The sequence below is a fragment of the Glandiceps talaboti genome, chromosome 4, assembly GCF_964340395.1.
Source record: "Glandiceps talaboti chromosome 4, keGlaTala1.1, whole genome shotgun sequence".
In the NCBI taxonomy this organism is placed as follows: domain Eukaryota; kingdom Metazoa; phylum Hemichordata; class Enteropneusta; family Spengelidae; genus Glandiceps; species Glandiceps talaboti.
The window spans coordinates 11,633,124-11,652,388 of NC_135552.1; the positions used below are offsets into that span (position 1 = coordinate 11,633,124).

Sequence of the window (19,265 nt, forward strand, 5' to 3'; positions counted from 1 at the left end):
ATTTTTTTTGGCAGAAGCCTGTTTCTACTGCACTGTGAAAGAATAGTAAAAAAAATAATGCTTGATATCACTTTTCAATGTGATTGGGTAAAGGATACTGTAGTTTAGTCCCTATGTGGTATTTGTTATGATTTACACCTCCACTCACCATAGAGACCACATTGGCATCCTGACTGAGGGTCCTGCTGTATGAGTTGTACTTGTTCTGTTAAAGCCAGTCTGATTAAAATCTGATGTGGTGAAAGTGGCTAGATGCCTTTATTTACCTCTATTTCCATTGTTTTGTGTCGTTTGTTTTGTTTCGGGTGGTCGTGGGGAGGCAGTTATCACCCAGAACAAAATAAACGACACAAAACAATGGAAATAGGTATAAATAAAGGCATCTAGTCACTTTCACCACATCAGATTTGAATCAGATTGTGTTAAAGCTAACTAGTTCTTTCATCTTGAACAGCTTCCAGGAAACTTTATTCTACTGAAAAAAAAATGGCATCAACAGAAGTAAATGAAAAAATGTACCAATACCAAGACAGTCTGCCTTCACTACCAGTTCCACCATTACTGAAAACACTGGACAAGTATTTAGAATCAGGTACATTTTCTCTTTCTAACTCCTTTTAAAGCTGTACTAGTTATAACAACCTAGGGTATTTTTTTGTCATCATTATACAACCAACGATATAATTACTGAAAATTCTTAAAATACCAGAGATTGTATATGTTAATTAGAGGTCTATTTCATCTATAAGTAGTAATAAGTTGAAACTATATGATTCAATAGGGTGCTGTTTTTGGTTGCAGACTCAAAAATCAATTTGATGGGATATATTGAACCATGCTATGTGTACTGTTTGCTGACAGGTTATTAATAGTTTGCAGGATGTACAAACAAAACAATTTCAAAATGACATTCCAGTTGCAGCCAGTACAGTGCAGTGTTTACACCATATCAGCTGTGCTAAAGGAGCTTCTTGAGATAGTAACACCAAGACAAGTCTCTGGGCTGAGCGACTTGAGGCTTGAGTAGAATAAACAAAAATGCTGACTCATCATTTTTTCAGTACAGTCGCCAACAGAGATTCTGTTTTCCTAATTGAATTTTTAAAAAAATGAATGAATACAATAAACGAATGGCAATATTTTCAGTTTTATTTGATGATGTTAATTTTATCTGGGTGATGTACAATTTGGCATATTTACCACTACATATCCACTTTTGTGTTTCCCTAAATCTTTTTCTTTAAATCTGTTTTTTATTTTGAAAAGCAGAAATTTGATTGTCCAACATTAACCTTTACATGTAATATAATCTTATTGAAATCTTGGAGAAAGGTTATGATCACCAAGGGTATATTAACAAAAGAGGCTGTGAAGAACAAGTACAGTAGATGTTAAATATAAGCAAACTGAGGACAGTCTTCAATCTTGATTAGATTTTAACCATATTTTTACGTCGTCTTCAGAATTTTCTGCTACTTGTCATGTTACTTGGGTACAATTTTGTAGACCTCACGATTACTGTATACTAGTATATCATTTTAGCCTTGTCAACTTTGTAATTATTATCGTTTTAGTCATATACTGTAGTCGTTATTTTTAATCTTTTTTACTTTGTAATGTTTGTTATACTAGCCATATAACTTGTTGTAATTGTCATGTGTGAATATTTAGCATTGTAAAGAGCACAGAGATTTAGTGCAGTGCACTTGTTAATTAAAGTGGCCATATGGATGAGGATTGGGTATTTATGTTGGATTTTTAATTCATAAAACAATTTTATCATGGCATCCTACTTGAAAAAAACCCCAATGTGAAACAACATTGACTATGTCTGTGTTTGTAACTCAATACATTGCAAAAAGTAAAGAAAGTGTAAAAAGTTTGTTATTGTACGTACAACAACAAACATTTTGCACATTTATTATGCTTCTTCAACTTATTAAGTTACAAAAAAAAAAGACTCAGAATATTTTGTTTGACATTGATTTTTCAAGAAGGGAGCCATGCCATGATTTCTAAATCCAAAATCCAAAATAAATACCAATCCTCATCCACATGGCCATTTTAAGAAATTAAATTATTACTTTTAGTCATTTTAATTTGACTTATTTATTTGTTGTAGTGAAACCATTTGTAACTAAAGAGGAGTACAAACATACTGAGGAAGTTGTGAGTGAATTTGGGAATGGTATTGGTAAACAACTTCATGCCAAATTAGAAGAACGAGCCAAACAACAAAGAAACTGGGTAAGCTTATGATTCTCTACTCCAAATTATGATGATCCTTGATATGGGAAACTATGGTAATAATTGCGTTTGTTTGTTTGTTTGTTTGTTTTGTTTGTTTGTTTGTTTGTTTGTTTGTTTGTTTGTTTGTTTGTTTGTTTGTTTGTGTACTTCTTTTGTCATGTCTTTGTCTCTTTCTTTCTCAGTCTTTATCTGTCTGTTTCTTTCCCACTATTTTATCTATCTATCTATCTATCTATATCTATCTATCTATCTATCTATCTATCTATCTATCTATCTATCTATCTGTCTATCTATCTATCTATCTATCTATCTATCTATCTATCTAGCTGTCTGTCTGTCTCTGTCTGTCTGTCTGTCTGTCATCAATATATTTCAATAAGCAGTGCTACTGGAATGACAAACATTTTTGCATGGATCATATCAGTGCAATGGGGCCATCTGAAAACTTTTTGTGCACGTTATAATAAAATATAAATTTGGTATAATTTCATTCATTCATTCATTCATTCATTCATCCATCCACCCACCCAACTTCCCTTCCTCCCACCCACCCACCCACGTCCATCCATCCATCCATCCATCCATCCGTTCATTCATTCATTCATTCATTCATTCATTCATTCATTCATTCATTCTTATATGACCAAGTATTTTGATTTTAGTGGAACAAATAAAAGATGTACAACCTCCGAGTGTATTTATATGCAGAAACTGATAAAACTACTTTCAGGTTTTGACAAAACAGCTAGCAGAAACTTGAAATAAAAGACTTACGTCATTGTATAGATATCAGGAAATATCACCCTGACTTTGCCAACGCACAGCTAAAGTGCTCAGCCAGCTGCTAGACTGACAACATGTGATTGATGGAGACTAGACTGGGGTCAATGACCTGTGATAAGATAACCGCGATACAGCTTTCAGACAATTCCCATTGTGTACATAGTTAAGTTTGGATAAGTTTAGGTCATAACCTATTTCGCTGTAACAGTTACGTTATTCAAGAAATTCACTGCCCATTCTCAGATAAAATCACACCATAAAAAATTTTTTGAAACAGAAGTTGATTATGATATGATAAAATTAATATGTGTTTTATGCAATATCTTAAATCTCTTGCTCTTGCAATCTTTCCAGTTTCATCATTTTATTCTGTGTGTTCAAAAGTGGTTATATGATTCAAGTGAATTGATACTCACTCACAATAGTCTGAAAGATTTTGGATTTTGTCCAACATTGAAGATTCAATCATTTACACTACATGGCATGGATCATATTGGAACTAGACTGACTACATATCGATAGACTGATATTTAATGCCTAATCCTACCTCAGTTAAGTCTTTATTTGTAGATTTTTTTATATATGTTACACAATGCTAAGCAGTGTGCCCTCGTATGATACCCAAATTTTATTGTTGTGTGTGAAAATGATAAAAACTGACATTTCTTGTGAGTCACCACATGGTAATTTATAAGAGATAGTGGAACAAATTTGTGTACGTCACTAGAAATTGTGTGCGTCAGTGCAGTGGTGTTCAAATTGGCTCAGATGACTCACAGATGATAATGTGAACAATAGCCAGGCCAGACAGACTGACTGATAAGAAGGTAAAAACAGGATACACGCATAGATGAAATATAGGATAAAATGAAATGATGCAAGGTTTAAAATTCAAGGTCATATCAGTTTATCTTTTAGTTTGATATGATACAATGGGTAGACAAGAGATAAATAACATTTAGGGTGGGCCCTTTTTAGTCCTCTCCCGGACGAAGTCCGGGACGGGGACTTATGGATTGGGTTCCGCCCATCCATTCGTCTGTCCGTTCGTCCGGAGCCATTTCTTAAAGATGCCTGGACCTTAGAAGCTCTAGACGTTTTTACTTGTAAAGCCAATTTTTAGGCTATTTAGAGCCGATCATGCAATAACTTCAAGATATCACCATCAATATAAAAAAATTAAACCATTCTTTTTACATATGTTTGAAATATGTTCTTAAATAAGTTAAATGGCATCATTATAGTAAAGGTCAGCACATCTTATGGTTGTATCTTTGGCAGGGAAGAGTTGGAGAGTTTCTTTACTTTAAGAGTCTTTTAAGGCAAGTTTTAGACTATCCTGGCAAGAATTTCACATCCCTAATAAAAGACAGTACATCTAAAATTAGCAATTAATGTTTAAGAAAAGTTTATAATATCATTATGACAGTAAAAAATTGGTGCATCTGATTGTCGATGGACTGCATGAGTGACCTGAGGTGAGGTACTCCCAGCACTTAGCAGGTCTCTCCCTAGCAGATGCAGAGATGTTTTGGCTCTCTATTATGGCAATTTTAGGTTATTCATAGCCTTTGCATGTAAGATTATATTTCACAGCTTCGAAAAGCTTAAGTTAATGTAAATAGTAAATATGTTTTGCATAGCACATAAAAATGGGCCAGGTAGTGTCAGTAACATTGATATAGTGGCATTACTGTTGTAAACATAGTCAACTCAGACCACTGGTAGTTAGAGAATGTAAGGTCCTCATACCTACTACACGTCACATATTATGTATAATACAAACTAAAATCTGATGAGATGTGTGATGATTTGTAATAAATGTCGATAACATGTAATGTCCAAAATAGAAAGAATACAATGTACTATATGAATCCCTTCATACTAAAGAGTAGAACAATTTAGATTAACTTCTTTGTGAAATACTAAAGTATTTACATGACACATGTTCTGTCACTAGTGTGGTAGGTAATACATTGTATATTTATATGTAAAGTTATGTTTGAGCGTCACTCCAGAGTTGAGGTGAAGTATTATCTAAAAAATGTGGACAAGAAAAAATTCCACAGTTCGGACAAGATCATTCCACGTACTGTAGATTCATGGATTTTTCTTCCATCAAAATCAAAACACAATGACCCTCCGTATCCAAAATTATCCAAACAGGATGACCCCCTCCCCCTACTGCCAATTTTGAAAAACAGACAGGGCGGTGAACCTCCTACTAACAACTAAACCCCCCCCCCCCCCCCCCCCCAGCTGAGAAATTGACCCATAGAAGTAAGTGGTCTATTCAAGTGCATTACTAAAATAGCTCAGTGATGTGTATTTCATTTTTTGATTCTCTACCCCTAGCTTGAAGCTTGGTGGGAAGAAGTTGCATACATGTCATGTAGGGAGCCAATAGCAGTCAATATAAACTTTGGTGGTCCATATCCATTTCATGAAGACATCTGGCCATCCAAACCTGGATCTCAACTCTATAGGATGTCCATGCTGCTATGGTCCTATGCTAAGTTATGGCTCATGTTTCGAAGGTAAGTGAGACTCGGATCTCAACTACACCGGATGTCCATGCTGCTATGGTCCTATGCTAAGTTATGGCTCATGTTTCGAAGGTAAGTGAGACTCGGATCTCAACTACACAGGATGTCCATGCTGCTATGGTCCTATGCTAAGTTATGGCTCATGTTTCAAATGTAAGTGAAACCTGGATCTCAACTACACAGGGTATTCATGCTGCTCTCGTCCTATGCCAGGTTATTGCATATCTTTACCTCTACCTGTATAAAACACCAACTGTACGTAGTATACCAGTGTTGACCAGATGGGGGCGCTATACTCAACAAGTTTTCCATGTAGACTACTGGGAGTATTTGGTATGATGAGCAGTCTCCAAAATTGAATTGAATTCTGTCAACATCTGTATTAAAAATGTTGTTAACATGCACTTTTCGTCTGTTGGGGGTGCTATCTAGTAAAATTGACTGTTTTTGACCTTTCAGGGAGGAGATGCCAGTGGACAAAGCTAGGGCCTTGGGCAACAAACCAATGTGTATGAACCAATACTATGATTTATTTAACGTCTGTAGAATTCCTGGAGTTGCATCGGATACCATCATAAGAAATCATAAAACTGGTAAGACGTGTTTATAAACTATAAACTATAAACTATACAGAAAAACAATTTTACTTCCCACACAGGTTCGTGTTGGCAATATTGTAAACCACTCAGAGTTGTGACAACAATATAACTTAATATCGTTTTCCAAAAAAGGGCCAATAAAATGAAGTTCAAAATATCATGCACAATTGTTATTAGATATTTTATGCTGTGTGTATATTTTTCTCAGCATATTTTTCTAAACTAGAAATTACCTTTTTCAATTAATCTGTTGATTTTAAGAGGATGTTATTTTCATATAGAATATATGGATCAGTTGAATTCAGATATTTGATTTTATATAGGTTGTTGACATAACCCCTTAACCCCCACAAACGTATTATTGACTGTATGCAAAAGTTAGTTTGGAATGGAGCCCTCTAGTGGCAGTGTTTATGTCCCAGTTTGGTGTTGGAAACTAATGTAGATAAACAAACTATAGACTGTGTAGGGTCTATGAACAAACTCATTCTTGCTGCAATGGTTAATTTGGAATGGCGCCCTCTAGTGGCAATGCTAATATCCCATTTTGTTGTCAGAAACTGGTCAGACATCTAAAAGAAGCTCTTAAATAATTGTTTGTAAATGGGAATCAATAGTAACTGTTTAATGGGTTACAATTTATTAATATGTTATTTATTTCCTCTAACAGAGAGTGAAGGTTCCTGTCCATGTAACATTGTCATTTTTAGGAATGGTTACATGTTTACATTAGACATAGTGAAAAATGGTGAGCCTGTTACTCCACCAGAATTTTATAAGTAAGTACAAGTTTATTTCAACATACTGTAGTAAATACATCGCCTATAAAGTATTATATGCCTGACATGTAGATCATGAGGCTGTTTGTGGTATGATTTAAATGTTGATGTGTGTAATTAAGGAAAAAAAAAAAAAATTGTTTCTGGTCAGCACATGCATCACTTAAATACCCTCAAGTTTTTTTGTGTGTGTGTGTTTGTCCAGCCCATGCATGATGCAGTCTGCAGATCCGGGGGGAGGGGACACAAAAATAACCCTACTTCAGTGAAGACAACTGCAGAACCAATCATGCACAAGAAAATGACGTCTGCCCCAACATACACACTTGCTCTAACATACTAAATAAAAAGAACAGTAACTGTCATAAATAGTAGACATGTTTGTTGAGAATGAAAAAAAAAAAATTGTTGTACCACTTTAGACAAAATGTCCTGACCAGAAACAATTCTTTCTTCTTCTTTTTTGACCTTAAAGTGCATTATCTTTTCAAGCACTTGAAGATGTCAACAACTTTTTTTCTTCAGTTTTTGTATCTTTTTCTTTCTGTGTTTTTTTCCCTGCTGCTGTCTTTTTGTAATTGTCTTTTGGAATGTTTTTTGCATCCAAGTTTGTCCTTGGTGTTGGATATACTCTTTTTATGTTTGTACATTTATTTGGAAGATTGGCCTTCTGTCTAAATCTGTTTCAAAACAAAGTAAAGTGAATAAATCATAAATAAATAATTGAGGAATATTTCCTTGTTCATCTACTGTCCATTTTCTATAGTTCTATAGTTCTACTCAAATTAAAAAATATATAAATACTAAAAAAAAAAATAAAAAAAAAAATAATACATTGCAAAAAAAAGAACAAAAATAAAAAAAAGAGGAGTCAAAATGTAAAATATACAAATGAGATTTTTTCCTTGTTTCAACACATGACCTGCTACATTTTCATCCCATTTGATGTAATGAAAAGCCCTAAAATTTAACCTTGGACACATATTTAGCATTTTGGTTTAGTATTTGTTAATTTTAAACAATTTGTTAGATTGTGTGTTATCAGTTCAATGGTGCCATAGAACTTTAATTGCTAATAAAGTTGCTAGAAATTTAACCTTATTTTGAAAATACTTTTTTTTTTAAATTTGTAATTTTGAATTCTTTGTTTTCTGTGCATATAAACAGATACCTGACTTATTTCAAGTATCTAAAAATGTAATTTTCTTTATTAATATGTGATTGTTCACAGACAACTGACTTACATTAAGTCTGTATGTGATAGCAGACCACCAGGTCCAGGTGTTGGGGCACTAACTGCCTGGGATAGAACTTCATGGGCCAAGGTAAGTTTGAATGAGTATTTCAGAGCTAGTGACGTGCCAAAATGAGAACAATGGGCCAAGATAAAATTGTTAAAAGAAGTGTTCCAGGAATAGACACTCTATGGGCAACCTCTAGTGATGACATCATTTTTATCCTAAGCTCTTTTTCTTGTAGTTTTCTTGGTGATGAGATTAGGGTGATCATTACGTGTTTTCCCATAAACCCATGCAGGAAATGACTGAATACATATGAAGTGATTATTTTATCACCCAGTGTCATATTTAATTTGATAGTAGTAATTGATACACAGAAATACCTATGGACTTTCCCTTTATCATTTTGGTGTCCATATTTTTCATTCATATTGTGTTACACGCATACAATGATATGAAATTTCTCTTCAGCATCATTGTAGAATTGTTTATCCATACAGATCATATGAATAGATTATCTATATCTTTAAAGGACCACTCAGTTTATTTCTTAAAAAGTTGGTGAATAATGTGACTGTTATCAATTCATTCTAGTGTGAGTCTAGAGTAATTGATTTGATTGATGCCATGATAGTGCATTGTCATTGTTATGTTTACTCCATTATTTACAGGCAAGGCAGCATCTGATTGAAATAGATCCAGACAATAAGAAGAGCCTTGATGTCATAGAAGCAAGCATCATTGCCATGGTGATGGATATGGACAATTCTCCATCAACTGGAGAAGAGGTATTCTGCATAGTCTTGATTACAATGGAAACTATATTTACAAGAATACATAATTTAGAAATGAACGATTTGCCTCTAACATTAAACCGAACTTGGACAGTGTGTAATACTAAAAACTTCCAATAGGCGCATGTTCTGCCCAAAAATTTCCTCTGCATGTATATGAGATTTCAGCTTGATAGCAATATCAAGGCAATGGTACTTGCATGAAAGATGGGCTATACAATATAGTAGACCTGAACTACTAACGTTGAAAAAAAAAATTAAAAATTAAAAATTAAATTAGAAATTTTGAAATGTTATTGTTTTCCACTCAAAATTCCCTCAATATGTATCTACAGGATTTCAACTAGCCATGACTAAATAGTTATGTACTGTCACACACTTTGGTTGGTAAAATAATTCAGCGTTGGTTGTACACAGTGTTTGTATATGCATTTTATTTATTTCCATAACTCTCTTGGGGCTTTTTGATATGAACATTTGACAGTACTCACAGTCTCGGTTACCCAGATTCTCATTGTTGGGGGCTAGACCCACCTATTGAGACTCTGGGACATTATGTTGTTACCTATCGTAAGGAACAATATGGCCACTGTTGAGATCTGTGACAGTTGCTGATTGGATGAAAAGGGTTCTATATTTTCATTATCATAAACTCTATATATTTAACATAAATTATGGTGCAAACTTTTGAAAATTGTCTTTGTGTTCTTAAATTAACCAAAACACTCTTAGCAAGAGTTGCCACCATGTGATTTTACTAGACAGGTGAAGTTGTAGGTCGACAGTCTCTCTGCACAGCCATCTTGTAACAATCACTGATGTTGTAACATCCCAGACTTTCTGCTTAGGGCTGTGAGTTTGGGTAACCGAGACTGTAGTATTCATAGTAATAGATACGACACAGGTAATCCAGCCTTCGGTTTACTTAGATATATGCAAACTAACTCTATTGTTCTTCAATGTGGTAGATTACACAAGTGGATGATAGCGGTTCCTCTGTTGTGTGATTCTAATCACCCTGTAATCAACATGGTGTAAATATTGGAAGTCCCAAAACAGCACTACTAGTTCATGGAATTCTAAATAAACTAGTTTTCAGAGACGCCTCCCTACTGAGACTATAATTAAACCAATGTCCATTCAATAGCTTTCAATGTGGTAGATTACACAAGTGGGTGATAATGGTTCCTCTGTTGTGTGATTCTAATCACCCTGTGATCAACATAGCATGAACATTCGAAGTCCCAAAACAACTCTGCAAGTTCATGGAACTCGGAATAAACCAGTTTTCAGAGACACCTCCCTACTTAGACTCAAACTTATCACTGTTGTATCAACATGTTTAGGACAATAGTTTTAGTTTGTGTCTATCTTAGAAAACTGAAGACTCAGCTACCAGGGTAATATTATGTTTTTGGATTGAAAACCAAGATGAGACATATAAAACAGTCTTAAAAACTAAACTTTTTAATCTTTTCTGAACTATGATTTTATCTTTGTATTAATTATCAGATTGCTGAAATGTCACTGTGTGGATCTGATGTCTACAATCGCTGGTTTGATAAGTCTTCCTGTATTATAGTGTACAGCAATGGAGTAGTTGGCTGTAACTGTGATGTAAGTCGAAGTTTAAATTTGCCATATGGATGACAAATGGGTATTCAATTTGGATTTTTAATTCATAGAAATTTACTATGCTTTTATACTTGGAAAAACAATGTGGAACAACATATACTGTAAATCCTTGTTTGTTATGAAAAAAAATGAAAAACATTAAACATATTTAATATAATTGTTACTGTATGCACAATAACAAACTTTTCACACATGTTTAGCTTGTTGTAATTTATTGAGTTGCAAACATCTATTTGGTTGATGTGGTTCTGCATTGTTTTTTCAAGTAGGAAAAGATACTAAAGTTGTCTTAAGAATTCAAAATCCAGAATAAAATACCCATTTGTCATCCATATGACCACTTACACTGCAAATTGTCTTCCACTTTATGAATTTGGATATGCTTAAATAATTTTCAGTAAATACAATGTTTGTTTCTATATGAAAAAAATTGTCCAGTTTGTAATAAAGCCATTTTAATTACAATTGTAGGGATTGAGACAAAGAAGAGGAAATTTCTAGTTAAGAAACCTTGACACTGTCCACTATGTAACAGGAAACTTCCTTGTGATTAAATTTCTTAGAAAATAGTATTTATAAGTACCTATATGCATCACCATGAACACACTTTCAGCTTCTTTGTAAAGGACTCTTGACTTGATCTTGTTCATTAGAACGGTTACTATGGTGCAGAAAATTTCCTTCAGTGTAATTTTTCTTGGAAATGAAGATAAATGCTGTCAGTTTGCATTATTTCTCTTTCAACATGAAATTGAAAATTACTTGAAGGTTATCATCCTTTTAACAATGTCAGAAACTGTAAGAAATTATCATAACTAACTTTTATAGTCTTTAATAATTTTATTGAAAGATTTGAACTGATAAAATGTGAATTTTCTGTCTCATTTATCATCGTAGCATGCACCAGCTGATGCAATAGCTGCCATATATGGTGTGAACTACCTGCATAAATTTCTACGAAATGCTGACTACACATGGATGGTAAGGGAATTAAACAATTCAATTGATACAATTATTCATAATTCTCTTTCTTTTTGATATTGTTCTGTAAAATACAGCTGAGCAAAGGTTCAGTGGTAATCAGTATAACAAGTTATAATCTATTTGCTAAGTGTTATCAGTTGTTAACATAATATCAATACACATAATGATTGAAGTTATTAAATTTGCAAATTGAAATGATAAAATTATCAGTATTAGATTAGATTAGATTAGATTAGATTAGATTAGATTAGATTAGATTACATATACTGTATTGTCCATAAAAACATGGAAATTCATTCATCTTCATCCAAGATGAATTTCCTTGTTTTTATCAAGTTGAAGTTGTTGTTTTTTTAACTCTTTTTCTTATATCTTTAATGTAATTTATATAAATGTCACTTAAGCTTATGTTGGATGCCTTGAAACAATGTTTTAATACATGTAAATATGTTTATGTCAAAAATTCAGGAAAACCCACTACCAGAACAAAATCCAGCAGATCCTGAGGAACTTAAATTTAACATTGATGAAAGAATACAGAGTAACATCCAAGAATCTGCTGAGCAGTACATGAAACTGGTAAGAATGGAATCATATAAATTGCAAATATTCATAGTGACAATTCAGTCAATTCATCTTATGAACAATGCATATTATTACATATGTACCAGTCATTACTTGCTCTGGTTCATGTGCATACTAGTAGCATTTGCACACAGTGTGGTGCAGTGCCAAAAACTATATTGCATACCTGCATGCAAATGGTATGCAAATGAGGGATTTGATTGTTTTGACTAAACATATCTAATATATGCACTTAATGTATGGGTACTTGCAGTCGTGTTTGCTGTGTATTCTGCTACCCTCATGAAAGTACTACACCACAGAGAAACAATCATGCAAATACCCAAAGTACACCACACTTTACATTCATGTGTCATAGTGTTCTGTCATATATTTATAATGTAGGGACTTTATCTATTTTGAGAAGTAAGAAGACAAGGTTGTGGAAAATAAATTGCTGAATTTTTAAATATATGTATCAGTCTTCTTAAGTGTCACTGGTGTGATACATTGTAATGAATACTTGTAATAGACAGCTGAAACTGAATCTGGGACTTTCTAAACAACATGAAAATTACTTTCTGAAAATAATGTTTGTGAAAATTACCATTCTTTTTTTTCAGGCTAATAATGTGGAAGTAGTTTATCAACCATTTCATGGTTATGGAAAGAAAGTGTTGAAGACTTTCCGAATTCATCCTGACACTTTCATTCAACAAGTCTTGCAGTTGACATATTATAAACTTCATAGAAAGTAAGTCTTGTAGCTGACATACTATAAACTTCATAGAAAGTAAGTCTTGCAGCTGACATACTATAAACTTCATAGAAAGTAAGTCTTGCAGTTAACATACTATTAACTTCATAGAAAGTAAGTCTTGCAGTTAACATACTATAAACTTCACAGAAAGTAAGTCTTTCAGTTAAGATACTATAAACTTCATAGAAAGTAAGTCTTGCAGTTAACATACTATAAACTTCACAGAAAGTAAGTCTTTCAGTTAACATACTATAACTTCACAGAAAGTAAGTCTTGCAGTTAACATACTATAAACTTCATAGAAAGTAAGTCTTGCAGTTAACATACTATAAACTTCATAGAAAGTAAGTCTTGCAGTTAACATACTATAAACTTCATAGAAAGTAAGTCTTGCAGTTAACATACTATAAACTTCATAGAAAGTAAGTCTTGCAGTTAACATACTATAAACTTCATAGAAAGTAAGTCTTGCAGCTGACATACTGTAAACTTCATAGAAAGTAAGTCTTGCAGTTAACATATTATAAACTTCATAGAAAGTAAGTCTTGCAGCGGACATACTATAAACTTCATAGAAAGTAAGTCTTGCAGCGGACATACTATAAACGTCATAGAAAGTAAGTCTTGCAGCTGACATACTATAAACTTCATAGAAAGTAAGTCTTGCAGCTGACCTACTATAAACTTCATAGAAAGTAAGTCTTGCAGCTGACATACTTTAAACTTCATAGAAAGTAAGTCTTGCAGCTGACATACTTTAAACTTCATAGAAAGTAAGTCTTGCAGCTGACATACTTTAAACTTCATAGAAAGTAAGTCTTGCAGCTGACCTACTATAAACTTCATAGAAAGTAAGTCTTGCAGCTGACATACTATAAACTTCATAGAAAGTAAGTCTTGCAGTTAACATACTATAAACTTCATAGAAAGTAAGTCTTGCAGTTAACATACTATAAACTTCATAGAAAGTAAGTCTTGCAGCTGACATACTATAAACTTCATAGAAAGTAAGTCTTGCAGTTAACATACTATAGACTTCATAGAAAGTAAGTCTTGCAGCTAACTTACTATAAACTTCATAGAAAGTAAGTCTTGCAGCTGACATACTATAAACTTCATAGAAAGTAAGTCTTGCAGCTGACATACTTTAAACTTCATAGAAAGTAAGTCTTGCAGTTGACATACTATAAACTTCATAGAAAGTAAGTCTTGCAGCTGACATACTGTAAACTTCATAGAAAGTAAGTCTTGCAGTTGACATACTTTAAACTTCATAGAAAGTAAGTCTTGCAGTTAGCATACTATAAACTTCATAGAAAGTAAGTCTTGCAGCGGACATACTATAAACTTCACAGAAAGTAAGTCTTGCAGCGGACATACTATAAACTTCATAGAAAGTAAGTCTTGCAGCGGACATACTATAAACTTCACAGAAAGTAAGTCTTGCAGCTGACATACTGTAAACTTCATAGAAAGTAAGTCTTCCAGTTAACATACTATAAACTTCACAGAAAGTAAGTCTTGCAGTTAACATACTATAAACTTCATAGAAAGTAAGTCTTGCAGCTGACATACTATAAACTTCATAGAAAGTAAGTCTTGCAGTTAACATACTATAAACTTCACAGAAAGTAAGTCTTGCAGTTAACATACTATAAACTTCATAGAAAGTAAGTCTTGCAGTTAACATACTATAAACTTCATAGAAAGTAAGTCTTGCAGTTAACATACTATAAACTTCATAGAAAGTAAGTCTTGCAGTTAGCATACTGTAAAGTAAACTAAACTACATAGAAATTATGTTGCGGCTCCAGAACTTATGACAGTTAGGAGTACTTTTAGTTTTGGCATTGACTGTCTACCTCTGTCTCAACATCAACAGAAAATAAAGTGTTCTTCTTTCTTCACACCCAGCAGTTGTCCTTTATAATTGGTGTGTCCACTGACCAAAGTGTGTCAGTATTTTTATTCCCTTTACAAACTTGCTCAGTTGATCTAAATGTGCAAAACACTTATTATACAAACTTAGATCACGGAAATCCATTGTTAGTGTGGTTAAAATGCAAGAAATAGTTACAGTGTCAGGAGTTATGATAAGATGGGGGTTGTTTTCCACTTGAGAGGAAATCCTAATTATACAGTATAGAAATAAAATAACTTTTTCTCTTCTATATTTATAAAGACCTGCTCCCACCTATGAGACTGGTACCACTAGACAGTTTTACCATGGAAGAACAGAGACAGTGAGATCATGTACAGTGGAATCTCTTGATTGGTGTAAATCGGTACTGGATAAGAAGGTTCCGGTAAGAAATACAGTTTAGTTTAAAAATGCTTTCATTCTAAGATTGTCCACAAGTATATTCCTCAGTATTTTGCATACTTAGTAGTGTACACAACTGTATTCATGATGTTTTGACATTATAACAAGTTAGAGCAACAATAAGCCTCTCCAAAATTTGCCATGGTGGCACTCTACTTCCTGTCTGTGTGTACCTTGGGGGTATACATAGTATAGATACTCAGTTAATCATAGAGCACTGTTGTTTTCCCCCATGTCTGAACAATACAAAAAACATCCCTGATTTACACTTCTACAGAATACTAAGGGACAAAGCTCTTAAGAAACAGTACTATGAGGTGATGATACCCCCAATTTGATTGATGGCGCTGTATTCTTAATTTCCTGTTTTCAGTCTGGAATGACCTATTGATTAATCATTCAATATGCTTCATACAATACAGCTATCTAAGAAATTAGAGTTGTTCAAAAAGGCTGCAGAGAAGCATACCAAGTTGATGTTTGAAGCTGTCAGTGGCCACGGCTATGATAGGCATTTATTAGGCTTGCAGATCTTAGCTAAATCCACCGGAATTACAATGCCAGCAATATTTCTTGACCAGGCATGGACAAAAAGGTTAGAATTTGATGATACGTTAGGCCTAAAAAAAAATTGTTTGGTTCGGGTTACCTGACCCCACCTAGTTTTTCACGCTGACCCTAAACTTTTGTTAACATATCTGAGGGGAAAAAATAATAAAGTCACGAAAAAAGTGAAGGTTTGCAAGAAATAGTGGATGTGGAAACTGACATCAGCTTAAAAGACAATATAAAACTGTTCTTCCAATCTGTAATGGCTGTACATCTGATGAGAAGAAACCAATAACATATGGAGACCATATGGAAAACAACAGAAAAGATAATTACCTGACCCAGACACTCACATATGAAAAAAAAAATCAAAAAAAATCTACATACCCCACCTATTCTAAAATTGAGCGTAATCGAAACCACACAATTTTTTGTTTGGCCTCAAAAATGATTTTGTTGAAACATGTGACTTCTGGCACACTCAACAAAGACAAAGCAAACAAAGGAAGCAAGGCAATGTCTGAAGGTTGAGGTATAAAAATTGGCATCATGCAAAGATAGTAAACAGAGTTTATCTTGTCTAAACATTATCCTAGCATTTTCATATATGCAAATTAATGCTTCTCATTCATAAATTAACATTTTTAAGGAGACAGTATATTGGTTTTTTTTATTTAATAATGTTTAATTTGCATTTTTATTGAAGTTGTCATTTAAGTGAGAAAGGAATATAATAAATAGTAACAATAGTAACATATATATATTAAAAGGGCAATAATTAATTTTGGTTTGTTTTCTTATGACAGTGGTGGAAATGGAAACTTTGTTCTGTCCACCAGTTTAGCTGGCTATAGTCAGACCATTGGTGCATGTGCTCCTATGGTACACAATGGATATGCACTTACCTACATAATCCTGGATGAAAGGTAAGAATTCTCTGAACCCTTCCACCATTATCATTAACTTCTTGGTACAATATATCAAATCTTATATTGGTTGATGTCATAGTTGATATGATTGGATTGAAATATGGTTTTGAAGATCATTATAAGGACCTAGACCTGAGGTAGAATGCTATGGATGTGTGAAATGACATATTACTAAAATAAATTGATGAAATGATCTAATGTCAAGAACTGTTTACATCTTAAATGTTTGAAGATAAGGGACTTAAATGTTGTAGTGAATCTTGTATTAGTTTGCTACAAAAGAAAAATGAACAAAATGTATAACATGTACAAGAATTATGGTTGTGTGAAGTACATGTTTATGATATTTAGAATAGTCTTCTTTTGCTCAAGTAATCAATTGAATCACCATAATGATAATCTTGACAAGCTATCCTGAATATCAAGAGAAAATTACATTATTGTAAACATGTGTTCTGCCTGAAGCAACCATCTGGTAATATATTGAAAAAGATCACATAGAAATACTAAGGGTTGTCAGTGGCCAAGTGGATAAACCACTTGCCTGTTACTGCTGCGGTCGGGGTTTGAACCCATTCAGGGTTTGATTAAAATTTACCTTGCTTAAGTAAGAAGATTGTCATTCAGTTGACTCTACCGAACAACGCAGGTGTTCCCCGGGTACTCTCGTTTCCTCCTGCATTAACACTGAACCCATGAGGGAAGGCCCTCACTGGACTTCTTGGGAGACAAGTGTTTATATACATAAAGAACTATCCAGTTTAAAAAAGATTATTATTATTATTATAACAAATCTTTATTTAGTAAATTTACAGCAATACTTACCATACAGTAATATTGGTATCTTGCTATTTGTTGTACAGGCTTGGTTTTACTGTGACTGCTTGGAAAGACAACCCAGAAACAAATGCACACAAGTTTTTCCAAACACTGACGGACACCTTGAATGAATTGAGAGCATTGACCAGTGCAGTGACAAATGAAATCTGATTTTTATTACACCTTAAGACAAGACAACATGTAGCAGCATGTGTCAGCAAATCAATGCATGTAGAATGTTTCCTGAAACTTGGGGGCCGGGGTGGTGTGTGGGGGTGGGGGTAGGGTGGGGATTGTTTGATATCTCTGTGCTGCATATATCTTTTTTCGAAACTAAAAATATCAAACAATTCAGCGTCTGTGTATTCTGAAAGTTTCGTGTCTGAAATAAACTTAAATTATAAAATCTGTGTTACAATGAACTTATAATTAAAAAATAATTATGATAATGAATGTGTTCAGTATTATGTTAATGAAGCAGAAATATAGATATTTCTCAATTGTCAATACTAGATGATTTTAGAACAAGAGTTTGGAAAAAATATGATACATCAGGAAGACAGCAAAACCTCACTGGTGGACACGCTGTTGAAAATAACATCATCTCTAATAATTAGTCAACCAGCATAGACAAAGATGTGTTAATGAAGCATCAAAAGAATCAAGTGAAAAAACCCAAAAAGACTTCTTGGATGTGTAAATCAAGTGCAAAAAATACCATTTCCCACTGTGCTTTTTCTCATCAGTAGTCGCAGCTACATATTGACTGCTGCAAACCATCAGTTTGGATGAATTAGCAAAATCTTGGTGCACAAATGCATAAAGGACTCAGTTTTCTTAGATGTTAAGAGATGTTTAATACAGATATGACAAAACATGGTACACATTGGTCTGTTTTTAGGGAAATGGTAGCTGAAACAGTAGATACTCACTGCACATATCAGAATTGCACAAAGGAACATATATTGAATAATGTATTTTGGTGTGTAGTTAATTCACATTAATTAGAATCTCATTAGTTAATAAGGCGATGTACAAATTTATACAAAATTTAATATAAGTAAATTTATTTCATACAAAGTGCCTATCCAACAACTGGATAATTCTTGTGTTCAATGTCTAAATGTCAACAACATAGCAAGTATTTAAGGTCTTCAAATATTTCCTGACCAGAAGGTAGCAGCTTATATAATGAATTTCTGTCCCTTTTTTCCTGCAAGACCTTTTAAGTTATTGTTGTTCTTTTTTGTGTTTTAACTGCAACATTTCTACAGTTTCACTAGTAGCTTGATTCTTGGTTTAGTTTTGATATTTGAAATCGGTTGAGTTGTACATATATCAAGCATTTTTTAACAACAGGGTTCAAACTTATACTTTGTTGGGTTCTTGCATTCATTATTCCTTCTGTCATTCAGAATTATTTTGACATTCCATTCCAATCTTTAGGAGTAATCAAGCACAATGGCATGGTTAGAGATAATAGATTTTCTATTATAAGCAAATAGGATTGTTTAGTTGTGTTGTATTGTTTCTGTGCATAAATGATATAAAAGCTTGTGCTGTACTAGAATACCACAGAAAACAAAATAGTGTTATTATCAACAGAGACAAAAGAACATAGAAGTTATATTTATGACTTGGCACATTTTAGCGGCCTTAGTAACTTTGGTTACAATTTTCCCAGTGGATGTATGAACATATTTTTTGCATTTG

General features: G+C 33.4%; 1 protein-coding gene across 1 annotated transcript; it reads left to right on the forward strand.

Annotated features, from left to right (window-relative positions):
• Nucleotides 1-486: 486 nt before the first annotated feature.
• LOC144434159 (peroxisomal carnitine O-octanoyltransferase-like) lies at nucleotides 487-17,723 on the forward strand. Its single transcript, XM_078122613.1, has 15 exons — nucleotides 487-592; nucleotides 2,123-2,247; nucleotides 5,389-5,570; nucleotides 6,039-6,172; nucleotides 6,849-6,957; nucleotides 8,189-8,282; nucleotides 8,867-8,983; nucleotides 10,502-10,606; nucleotides 11,522-11,605; nucleotides 12,077-12,187; nucleotides 12,796-12,926; nucleotides 15,115-15,238; nucleotides 15,678-15,850; nucleotides 16,611-16,730; nucleotides 17,597-17,723. Exons 1-15 carry the CDS (start codon nucleotides 487-489, stop codon nucleotides 17,721-17,723), a joined length of 1,842 nt encoding a protein of 613 aa, XP_077978739.1.
• The last annotated feature ends 1,542 nt before the right edge of the window (nucleotides 17,724-19,265 follow it).

Excerpts from the sequence above, each read along its gene's own strand:
- LOC144434159 (XM_078122613.1), top strand. The coding sequence starts at position 487 with ATGGCATCAACAGAAGTAAATGAAAAAATGTACCAATACCAAGACAGT. Across the intron at positions 2,248-5,388 it reads CCAAACAACAAAGAAACTGG|CTTGAAGCTTGGTGGGAAGA; the intron begins GTAAGCTTATGA and ends CTCTACCCCTAG. Across the intron at positions 11,606-12,076 it reads ATGCTGACTACACATGGATG|GAAAACCCACTACCAGAACA; the intron begins GTAAGGGAATTA and ends TCAAAAATTCAG.